Genomic DNA, 12,051 nt, shown 5'->3' on the forward strand with positions numbered 1-12,051 from the left:
ACTATGGATATTTTTATTAGAAAATCAACCATTTTATTCTTACTGACAGGCTTAAAAGTAATTTCTACTTTAGTAATTTTGATTATATAAATAAACTTGCACAATAAATAAAACTTATTAGGCTCTCTTCTGCTGTTTTGGGATTGAAAGTGCTGGGGAAGCAAGTCTTATAACATTCTTCTGAAGATATCAAGTAGTAGCAGAAATGCTTTCAGTGGAATCAAAACACTTATTTGCTTATCCAGAACTGTGAAGTTTTGCCTGCTGTAACTGTTGATGGAAAGGCAATGAATGCAGTTCTTGTGACAGTGTAGTTTGGGTCTAAAAAGAAGTGAAAAACATGTATATACGTGGTTGATGATATGATAAAATGTTGAAAGAGGAATGTTCCAAGCCACTCTCAGGTTATACTGAATGGGGGCCTAAACCTGAGGTACTTGTCTGCTGGGGTGATGTGGCCTGGGGACTTGTGGTGAAATCACTATAAGCACGTGCATCTCTGCTGCGTCTCCACTGTCTCTGAGGCCTGGTCTTCGCTTTGGGTTGGTTTTGCTGACCTGCAGCTTCTGTAATAGTGCAGTAACGTTGCACTGACGCTTAGCATCAGGAATCTCTATCTCCTGGCTGCAGGGAATTAATCTTATTAAACTGATAGCCTAGGCTAGAGTGATGACTACATCTATTCAGATGGAAATCCTTTGTGGATTAATGTACAATAGATGATTGCTTACTGGGTTGTCATATGTTTTGCTTTTTCCACCAGATTGGCGCTTACTTTAGCAGCATATTAGCGGAAAAGCTAAAACTTAACACTTTCCAGGACACAGGAAAGAAGAAGCCACAAGTAAATGCCAAAGACAACTACTGGCTGGTTACTGCTCGGTCTCAGAGTGCAATTCACAACTGGTTCACAGATTTAGCTGGAAATAAACCACTGACCATTTTAGCAAAAAAGGTATTAAAACACTCCTTCCCCTCTTTCTTGGATTTTGGATTGTACTGAATTGGGCTAAGAGTAGGGCAGTATTCATAAGTATCAAGGTAAATGCCTAGAGCTTAAGCTGTATCTGTTAAAAAGTATAAATACCTATATAAAGCGTGTGTGTGCGCGTGTGTGTGCGCATATATAAATAAAAAAAGTAAAATGTTAGCCCTCAAATTAGCTTCTTGAAAATTGAAAGTGGTATGATAGGTATACAGACAGAAACCAATAACTATGTATAAATGAAATGTGGCTGTTGGGGGTGCACCTTTTTACTGAGGTTAGGATAACGGGTAACTTATGAGACTTGTGATTAGAGCTTCTGTGAAATAATGAGATTTTGCCATTAACTTCAAAAAGAATAGCGTTAATCTCTTAAGGTTCTATTTCTTGTCCCTGCATACTGCCATTCCTCAGAAAAGTTTAGATTCAGAAATTTAGTCTGAACCTGGGGATCCTAACCGTGTGTGCTTATACTGCTAGTGATGTGTAAGTGATTTTCAGAGTTGGTTTGGGTTTAAAAAACAAAACCAAAACAACTCCAACAAAGCAATGCCTCTTCCACCCTTGGCCCCGAGTGCCTAAACCCTGTGAAAGCTGTGGCCTGCCGGTGCTGAGCAGGGCTGCCCGGGCGGCTAATGCTGCCTCCTGCGTGAGGCACCACGGAGCCGGGACCTGCTGCAGTCCCCTCTCAGCTGTTCCCTTTCTGCTCGTGCTGGAGGTGGACGGCACTGGAGGCAGCGGCTGCTGTGTGGCAGGTTGTCCGTCTGCGAGGGTGCTACCTGAGCAAAGTGGAGCTTCGGAGCTGAGCAGTAAAAGGGTCTTTTAAACAGCTGTATTCCAGCTTAGGTGCATTTAACTTGCCGACAGCCAGATTCTTTGCCTGCACACTTCAAGGGTCTCTTTCTCAAACAAATGTCTGCTTTACAGAAATTCCCGTATCTCACTAGGAAATAGTTGGAAGCTGATGCATTCTTAAGAGAACCGGCATGTTAACTCCAACCCCTTTGCATGTTCTTCACGTTTAAATCTGTCTGATGTTGATATCTATTGTTAATAGTCTTTAAACACTCTTACTACTTACCTTATAGTTTAAGTTTCCAGTTAAGGAGATGAATTTATGCTGCTTTGTGGCAATCTTTGTATAACTGGAAAAGTCCATTTTGAGCTGTCTTTTTGAGATCCTGTATGCTATCAATTAAGAACAGCAGAACAGGATAAAAGCTCATGTGGTCATTAAAACTCATCCAAGGAGGAACCTAAAACGCAGTAACAAAGCTGCTGCAATTCTTGCCTTTCCTTCCTGAAGCTTTGCATGCGAGCAGCTAATCTTCCAGTGATCTGTGAGTTACTGTGTGTATGAATTAAATTTAAACGGGGAACTTCTGTTCCAAAACTAGTGAGTACAAATGGTCTTGGGTCAAAATAACAGAAGGTACAAGTTTCACCAGTTTTGGTCGGTGGCCCTGCAGTCAGTGAAGAACAGGCACTATTTTGCCACCAGTGGAGCCACCTGCAACACCGATTAAACAGAATCTTTGCTGTGGCTAGCATGTCACCAACTAAAGCTTCCCTCAGCTTTCTTAAAGGCAAACTTTATAAATAGAAGCACTAGAGGGATTTCTTTGATTATGTATACTTTTTTTAAAAAATAGGTGGGCTTATGGAACTGCTGATGGCAGCACGTAGGCAGAGGCAACCTATAGATGTCAGGTGCTGTTGGGACTGTGTGCGCTATCTCACTTGCTTCCTCTTTCGTTTCAGGTTCCTATTCTCAGTAAAAAAGAAGATGTTTTTGCTTACTTAGCAAAATATTCTGTGCCACTGCTGCGAGCGGCGTGGCTGATTAAGATGACATGTGCCTACTATGCTGCTATTTCTGAAGCTAAAATCAAGAAACGCCAGGCTACTGATCCAAATATCGGTAAATAACTCAAATGTATAAATGCACAGTAACAGCTAAAGGGGTCTGCTGCACTCATTCATGTCTTTGGTTTTTTGAAGTGTCCAGTGAGGAATCACTGTAATGGGAAGGGGAATGAAAAATTTTTGATCTGTTTCTCTTAAAAACCTATGTCAAAGAGTACAAAGAGCCATGCAGTATAATACTGCTCTGCTGTGTTGGCTTGTTCTCCTCCCAGCTGATTCCTCCCCCAGTCTCCAGGCGCTGTATCTGAGGAGTTGACAGTGCTGTGTCTTAGACACCAACACTGGTCTCTGGGGGGTTGGCAGGAGTGGCAAACAGTTTGCGAAGATAAATGTTACCCAGGAATTGAACTGCTAATATGGAAAGCCCGAAATGAAATGTGAATTTCAAGCATATTTATTTGAACATAGGTGGCAATGTATTTTTTAAGTACTAGTGTTAAATGATGCTTTCTGGCATTAGCCTAGCAGGCCGAGCAGTGAATGCCTCTAAAGGACCAAAGGTACTGTAACTGTTACCAAAGTTGTAGTTTTATTCTCACAATTTACATACACTATATACAGTTCTTCAGTTATCTGGAATGAATTTTTTCCTTGTTTGTCCTCAAGATAAATGTACTTAGAACAGACAATTTCACCACTGTTTAGCAGCATCCCTGTGCTGCTCTGAGAAACTTCTGCTTGTTCCTGCCAAACCATTCTGTTGTTTCTTTCAAAACTTGCTTTGTTTTTTATTCGTAGGCTTGCAACCCTCATTTTTGCTTTCATCTTCAAATGAAGGCCCCAAAAGTGTATTTTGCATTTTCTAGCAAAAATGTTATGTTTGTTCCTTGGTTATAGTTTTCAAATTATTTTTTAAAAATTATGGTTTGAAAAAGAGAATTGCCTGCTTGCTTGTGTAGCTGTACTTCAGGCCCTTGTGCATGTTTTAGTGTGGTTGAGTACTGGGTTGCATGAATCCTCAATTGAATCGTTACAGCCTTTGCAGGAGAGGGAACAGCTATGCGGTGAATGGTAGCACTCCTGCTGTATTTAGTGCGCAGGCAACTCTTATAGCCACTCTTGCCTCTGTTCTTAGTGTATTTTCATTTTTGCCAAGGTAAAATACTCTTTGTTTTCACGTAACAGTGTCTGCTGTGTCTAGGTTACTTGCTTAGTGCAATTTTTAAATTGAAGAGGATGAAAGCTATTTTGTGCTAGACTTTCTGTAGCTGTGCACCAGACTGGTGGTAATGAGAGAGTTTGGCTTTGCAGGCAGGATGCAGAATACAACAGTTGCATTTTTGTTATTCAGTATTTTGTCTATTACAAACGTGGCATATACAGATTCCATGGTATTTTGGTGTTACAAAGGCACAAGGGATGCTGAGACAGGCTCACACCCTCAAAGCTTAATTTGTGGGTCTGTAGCTGATGGCGGACATCAGCTTTGATTTTTCCTGGAGGTAACTCTACAGGGAGAAGAGAGAGAGGAAGGCAAAAGGGGGCTTCTCTCCTGTGGCCACCCAGCACAGCAGCGATGGGTCCCCAGCGAGTGTCCTCCCCAGCACAAAGGTGGTGATGGATGCAGATGATAAAGGTGATTTCCAACGTAGTTTTTCCTAGTCTTGTCCACTTCTCATCGGGAGCCCCCCGAACTCCCTGCCAGTTGTTCATGGCTATGATGCTGTTGGTTGGTTGGGGTGTGCTTAATCAGGCACGTGTTGCACCACTCTGACTGATCATGAAGCTTTGTATGGGCTTGAGAATGAGTAATATTTACTGGGTATTTAAGTAAAAATTGTCTGTACTGTTATGCATAAAGTCTTGTGTTTATGTCTAGTTTATAAAACGAAAACTACAAAACCAGGGGTAGGATAAGGGGGGAGAAGAAGAGGTGAGTCTCGCAGCGGTGGCAGTGGCTTCCTGCCCGAACCCGGGAGGAAACAGTGTCGAGGTGCAGGTGCCAGGGCAGAAGGGAGCAGCGTGGGAGCAGCGGTGGGAACCCTGCTGCGGTGGCCAGCGTGGGAGGGAGCGGAGCTGGGGGCAGGAGGGCTGCAGGATCGCAGGAGGCCTGGACACTGTACCAACCAGGGCACCTAAGGCATTGTGCAACAAGGCTCTGTTGGCGCTTCTTTGTGACTGGTTATTACTGATTGATTTATGTTTATTCTAGCTGTTGCTCACTAGTACAACTTCTTTAACATCACGTTGCTGAGTCTTGTTGCATAAACATGTTTTCTTTAGCTCAATCATTATTTGTTTTCTCTGAGTCTCTCCTGGGGGAAAAAAAATCAGATTGTAATTTTTTAGTAAACACTCAACACTGAGAAGTGTCCCTGGTAACCCTGCTCTAGAGAGCAGTCTTTTATGTTAACCCATTGTAGCTGACAGCAAGGCTGAAGTGTGTGACGAGATGAGTCTTGAATTTGCATTCATATCTTGTTTGACTGAAAATCATGTCTTTGGAGGACTGCCTGCTGAGGGATCATAAATATTTGAGGTAAAGTAATTATCAGAATATCTTCCAGCCCACATTTCCTTTGAGAGCCTTAATTTCATCTGACTCTCTGCTGAACACAGCAAGTTCTGGGTACAGCTGGAGGGTAGGTGTGCACCATCAAATTGCACCTCAGCTCCAGTCTAAGAACTAGCTCCACATCACAGAGGGTTTTGGTGACGGTTGGGGAAACTGCAGGTCTTCTCAGAGCTGGACTGAGGTGCCAGTGCTTTTGTCAAGGAAAATGGAGGTCCTTGTATCTGTCAACTGAATTCATTTGGAAATTTCTTGCAGATTTTTGTAGGTTTTAAAATCTGTTTTGTACTTGGAAAATGATACAAAGCTCTTAGTTTCACTAAGGTTTTTAAGTATGCGGTGGTTTGCCTACAGAGTGAACTAGATGCTCTGATCTTTTTATCGCAACATGAGTTGTCATGGTGAGGATGAGACTCTGAATCTTTTTCGGATTTAACAGTTTTTTAGATTTTGTGACAGAGTGTGAGTTTAGTTTAAACAGTTGGGTAACTTTTGGGTAACTTTTGACTTCATAATACCATTGCACCTCTTATTGCTTATGCCAGTAGACTGCGTGTTAGCCATGTTTCCTCAAAGCAATAGGATGAGCTGCACTGGCATTGCTTCCAGTTAATAACTCTCGTTTGGAAGTCTTCCTACGCAGGCAGTAATGAAAGAAAAGCTGATCAGCTGGAATAGCACTATAGTAGTGGGTAGGTGTGGGGAGCAATGCACGTAGATGTGTGTGTTTGTGTGAAACAAATGAGATAAGAATTTAGTCTGGTGTGTTATGGGTTTGACAGAGTCCTGGGTTTTCCATCTTATTTTAAAGAACAGGCTTTGGAACAGTGACATCAAGATGGGGAAATTGATTCACCTCAGTTGCCAACCATGCTATGTTATCCTATGTCATCTTCCTAAGAGCCCTGTCAAAATTGCATCAAGGTATGGCCCTTTATGTGTTTTGTGATTTTATTGGTGATATAGCGAACCTGTTCAGATGAACGTGCCTTGAGATACTCTAAAAAATGTTAGAGAAGAGCGTGTGCTGAGATGCTCTAACCTTGAGCTTGATGTCTGGCAATGTTTGGACTGCACGTGCTGGGCTCAGCGTGGATGTTAGTGTTTGTTCTGCAGCGTGCTCAAACGACAATGACTAAAATAGGAAGGTGTCCTGCCGGTGACTGGTGACAGAGAGCAAGGGGGAGGCAGAGAGGAGGTCGGCAATAAGGAGAAGAGACAACAGCCGCCCAGAATATCAAGTCAGGCTGATGCCTCCATTCTCGTATTAAATCTAGGAGGCCATGCTCTGATTAGCTTAGCTGTAGTGAGGTCAGTGCTGTTTTGGTGGGATGTTAGCATAGTTCTCTACTCCTCTTCCCAGAGCAGGAAAAACTCAGTCTCAGTTAAGCAGTTTTATAACCACTTAGTGGGACTGGATGACTTGCTCTTTCTTTCTCTCAACTTCCCATTCTGTCTTTAGCTCAGCACATCCCTTGTACCAACGGATGCTGAAGCAGGCCCTCTTTTTTCCTTCTCTTTTCCTTGCTTACAACTGCAAGAGTTGGTCTTTGCAGCAACTTATCTTTCCCGGTAAGTTGGTCTAGATCTGGTGCACCCTGGCTAGGAGTAGTAGCTCCTTAAAATAAGAGGAGGTTATGCTTACTGGGAAGGTGAGAGTTGATACTGTGTGGTGGGGAAGCAGGTGGGAAAGCCCTGCTCACGTCTGCTGTGGCTGCCTCCATGGTGACCTCTGCTTCAGGCTAAAATGAACGAAGCCTGTAAGAGTACGTGGGGGTCGAGGTGCCCGTGATTTTTGTCACGGAGTACTCTGAAGCAGGTTTCTGAGTCTGCCAAATGTGATACTGAAGGCTATGCTGTCTGTCCAAATTCCCTATTTTTGCAAAGTTTATTTGGAATTTATTTAGAAAGTAATTTGTTGCTCATTTGAGAACGGCTGAAGATTACTCAATAATGTTTCTGATTTGTGCCCTATGTATTGCAAATTTTTCATTTTCCATGGTTTCTAACTCAGTGGCACAGCAATATTGATAATTGCTTTGGGAAAATTATTCTTTCATAGTGTGACATGAAAAAGGTGTGCAGTAGTGGATTTGTGGTTGTTTCCACAAAAACGTGTGAACGTTTGAAGTAAATGTTTACATAATGTAGTTAAACAGCTATATGAAAACACTAAAGCCCTTAGCTTTGTACAGAAATTTCAGGAGACTGAAATGAAAGGATTCCATGTATATTCCGAACATGTCGACAGAACTACCGACTGAACAAACCAGCTTAAATCTGGGGTGGGTAGCAAACACTGAGAAGAGATGTGTTTTGGAGTGGTGGTCCCTGTCGCTCTGACGGTTGACAGGCTTAGGCCGCCAAAGCGGCTGCATTATGCATTCATAAAAGAATGCGCTCCTCTAAAATATGCTGCACGCTGGTTAAACACAGCTCTGACAGATGCGGATCTCCTGGGTCGTTCCGGCTGCGCTGCTAAGAGAACGCCTTCCTTGCCGTTCCTCCTTTCCCAAAGCTTTGTCTAGGTAATCATCTCCTGTCGAGTCAGTCCTGGCCCATGCTGCCTGGAGGAAAGCCTGTCGAGAAGCGGGCTGGCTAAGGCTCGCTCGAGGCTGCTGCTCTCTGTCCCAGGAAGCACGTGTGGTGCAAAGTGCGGAGAGAGGCGGCTTCATCTGGCAGTGTAGGTGTGCAGCTCTCCTGTTGTGTTCATGTCTCTGCAGTATAAATGGTGATTACAGCTGTATTCGGTGGTGCTGCTCCGACTGTGCCGCTCTGCGCAGTTCACTGCATTGGCTTCCCTTGTGCTCGATTTTAGATTGAGAATAATCCATGAAAGAGTAGGTTGCTTCAGCTGGAATCACTTTACACAAGCTTCGCATTGGCAGTGTGGAGATATGGGTAATTTGGAGTCACAGAAACCTTCCTGAAAATAAGATGACCCAAGAGTTTGGTTATAATAGTGTTTAAAAATAACCCTGAAGGAATTAGATGTGGTTTAAGCCAGACCACAAAAGAATGTGCATATATTGTGTATTTATATAAATATATATAAATATGTATTTTTTCAGAAAGGGGTTGGAATCAGTGTCATGATTTGATCAATAGATATTGAGCTACCGGTTCTGGCCAGCTTGATTCTAACGCTCTAAAACTGGGAGGTCATGTTCTGAACCAAGTGGAAGACAGAATTTTTGAAGAAGTTCTGTTCCTCATATTTTTGTGGCTTTGGGGAATGTGGCAAGAAGTTTTGCTTCTGCCATTTCTCCTTCTAGGGAAGATGCTGAAAGGAGTAGCTACTTGATTTATTCCTGCCACACCCTCAGCAGCTGTGACACTTGATTCGTTTTGCTTTATTCCCTAACCTGCCTGCCTTTTTCTAACGTTGGCTCTGTAGTAATGTTGCCGAATATATTGCACAGGAACAGCATCATATAAAAGCTTTGTTCATACAGAACTTGACAGTTGTATACAAATCATCATTTTCTTTTCTTAATTTTAAACTATTTACTGGTGATAGTTCAAAATTTTACACTTGATTTTTTCTTGCAGGTGAAAGAATGAGTACTGATGCTTCTCGTGTCCTCTCTTCATATTGCTTCCTTGTCTGTAGATGAAAGTGGCCTGACCTCTTGCAGAAGCTGCTGCTGTCACCAGCTGAAACTTAGCAGTGTCTTGTTTTTCAGTTGCCTTTGTTACTCTCGTCCTAGACAGTCATGGAAGCCACGCGTGCTGTGCGTTTTGAAATAAATGTGCTGTTTGAGGGGAGTGTGTGTGTGTCCCAAAGTATGCTTGGTGCAATCCTAGTCACTTTATTACAAGGCAATATTTTCTGGAGGAGCACCAGGCGGATTAATGGGGTATTCTTTTTCTTTTTATCAGAGCACGTCTCAGGGTTCCTGTGGGAAGAGGGTCATTCATAGGTTTTACAAGTGAGGATAGAGGAATGTCTTTACATGGTTATGATGCCCTTAAAGCTTTTTTGAGTTAAGAGCCTTTTTCTACTGCATCAGAATTTGGAGAGATGAGAAATTAAGTGTGTTTTGTAACCATGGAATAGCACCTTTTCACTGTGTACAGGCAGAGACGGTCTCCTGCGTGAGCGTGACTCTTGGGGTGAAGGACCGTGGTTCTCAGGTGGCCACGAGCAGCGGTGGCTGGAGAGCATGCGAGCACTTAACAAGGGAACTGCTGGAGCTGAGGAGCACTGAGGCCGGTTAAATTTGACCAAAAGTGTTGATCTGCTAGTAGTTCGTCTAGTTATAGTGTGCATTGATTTGAATTCCTGACTTGCAGAAATGCCAAGATGAGCAAGCAAACTTACTTCTGTTCACTAATTTCTCCAAGTTTTGCTAAATATAGGATCACTGCTGAAGCAGAGAGAAAACCTGATTTATTTTTGGTAGGTTCATGTATTTGGTGAACAGCACCTTCTGACTAATCTGTAATAAAAGATAATCACTCTTTCTTGTAAGCCTCTGTGCTGTGCTGCTCAGTCTGACCTAAAAAACTGCTCCTGAACCTTTGCATTCTTGTCAGAGTGAAAATCTGGAGGAGTTACCATTTTCAAGAACAGTTTTATATCCCATTGCTTGTACAAAATTCTGAGTTTTATTCTCCCTATATTTGGAGGGGGAGGGAAGAGGGGAATAAAGCTCCAGACAGAAGGTAGTAATTGTAGTATACTTACTTTATCTATTTCAAAGCTGTTTTGTGGCTGAATGCTGAGCCCTGATGAAAGAGAGCCGATTCCCTAAAGATGTAGCTTGTATGCTTAAAGGTGTGCTTCTTACATCACAGACAGAATTAACCCTAAACTAGCAGGCTACTTACATAACTGACAGTGCTTTGAGAATGATGCACAGGAGAGGCACATAAAAAGCCCATTAATTTGCAAAAGGTTTTTGCATTATGAGACTGTTGGTTAATGTTTTGGAGAAATCCTTTGACTACAAAGGCAATATAAATTTGTTTTAATTCTGACAGTGAAAGAAATCTGTTATCGCCTGAAGTGTTCTAATTGTAAACTTATTTTGCAGAATGGACGCAAATTATTACTAGATACCTTCGAGAGCAGCTGGCAAAGGTTGCAGAGTTTTATCATATGACTTCTGGCCAAGGCAACAACTCTGTAGCGATGCCTCAGGAGATGGAGCACGCCCTGAAGCAGTGGGAATATAATGAAAAATTGTCATTTTATATGTTTCAGGTAATACTTCAAGAAGTGCATGGTATTTTTTTGAGGTTACTGTACTTGGAAAGTTCAATTTTAGAACTTACTGGTAACATTTGTCATAAGGCTTGCACAAATTGTAAATGCTAATTCCTGTTAAAGATTTGCTAGCTGAAAAAGCTGTGATTTGCTTAATGTGCTTGATTACAATTGCAGCAATGTACTCGCCTCTTCTGGCTCTTCCAGATGATCCCATCTTTTAACGGTGATTTTAATTACTGTGGGTCAGGCTGGTCACTGTGGCGCATTGAACCATGGATGTTGAAGTAGCGACGGGCTGTTCCATTCCACACTGGTCTGGCTCCTGGCCACCGTTGCAGGCCAGCACCAGCAGTCTGGACAGGCAGAGGAGCTGAGGTGCCCAGGGGCCTCGGCACCACAGGCCATCAGCTGAGGACCTGTTGTGGCTTAGTGGGAGCAGAAGTCCCGATACTCATTGAGCAAGATCACCTGAGCTTGAGCACACCTGTTTAGTGCTTCCTGTTAATACTTGATGCATTATCTTAAATCCTTTAAGGAAGGAATGCTTGAGAGACACGAATATTTGACATGGATACTGGATGTTTTGGAAAAAATCAGACCTATTGATGACGATCTTCTTAAGCTGTTGTTGCCGCTAATGCTGCAGGTACAAAGCATGTATTAAAGCCATGTGACTTACAAAATCAATACAAGTCTGATTAGTATAACTTAAATAATTTTTGAATGATTCTAATATTTGTGGTGACAAAATCTGTTTATACATAAACATTTTTACATATGACATTTATGGAAATATGGTGCATGCTTAGAATAAGTAAAGACAATTTCCTGCATTATAATCCTTCTTATTTTAAATTGGTAGGAGGATTCTTTTTCTGTAACTGATCCTGCAGGACAGATGAAATTTGAGACAGAAGTATAAACTTGCATTTGAGCTGCTCTTTTCTTTTTCAGCTTCTGAGATCTTGGATTAGGTGATCCATTCTAGTTTATGCATGTCCAGTGTTAGATTGTTAATGAAAATGAATATGTGGAAAAGACTGCCTAGTAAACTGTGTGTTTTTTTTTTTATTATTTCAGTACTCAGAAGAATTTGTTCAGTCAGCTTATCTGTCCCGTCGCCTTGCTTATTTTTGTGCCAGACGCCTATCTTTATTGCTAGGCGATGGTCCTAACCTTGTAGCTGCACATTCTCCTCATATAATTATTGGACCAAATAACCCTCCTTTAGCAGCCCCAAGTCCGACTGCACCTGGTCCTGTGGTGAGCCCGGTACAGCTAGCCTGTTCAGATTTCCTCTCCTGCCCGCAACATCGTCCGTTGGTTTATGGACTTAGTTGTATGCTGCAGGTAGGCCAATGTTTTGTTGATTCTTGTCAAGGCTATAACCATTCAATATATCTGAAAATAAAG

General features: G+C 42.3%; 1 protein-coding gene across 1 annotated transcript in view; it reads left to right on the forward strand.

The window, feature by feature from the left end:
* Positions 1 to 12,051, forward strand: part of MED12L (mediator complex subunit 12L) — a 165,180-nt gene that overhangs the window by 10,085 nt on the left and 143,044 nt on the right. The window contains exons 3-7 of the mRNA XM_067301536.1: positions 764 to 955; positions 2,747 to 2,906; positions 10,463 to 10,632; positions 11,174 to 11,284; positions 11,719 to 11,988. Coding sequence (XP_067157637.1) covers positions 764 to 955; positions 2,747 to 2,906; positions 10,463 to 10,632; positions 11,174 to 11,284; positions 11,719 to 11,988 — 903 coding nt within the window. The remainder of the gene's footprint in view (positions 1 to 763; positions 956 to 2,746; positions 2,907 to 10,462; positions 10,633 to 11,173; positions 11,285 to 11,718; positions 11,989 to 12,051) is intronic.

Source organism: Apteryx mantelli, chromosome 9 (assembly GCF_036417845.1).
Source record: "Apteryx mantelli isolate bAptMan1 chromosome 9, bAptMan1.hap1, whole genome shotgun sequence".
NCBI classification, from domain to species: domain Eukaryota; kingdom Metazoa; phylum Chordata; class Aves; order Apterygiformes; family Apterygidae; genus Apteryx; species Apteryx mantelli.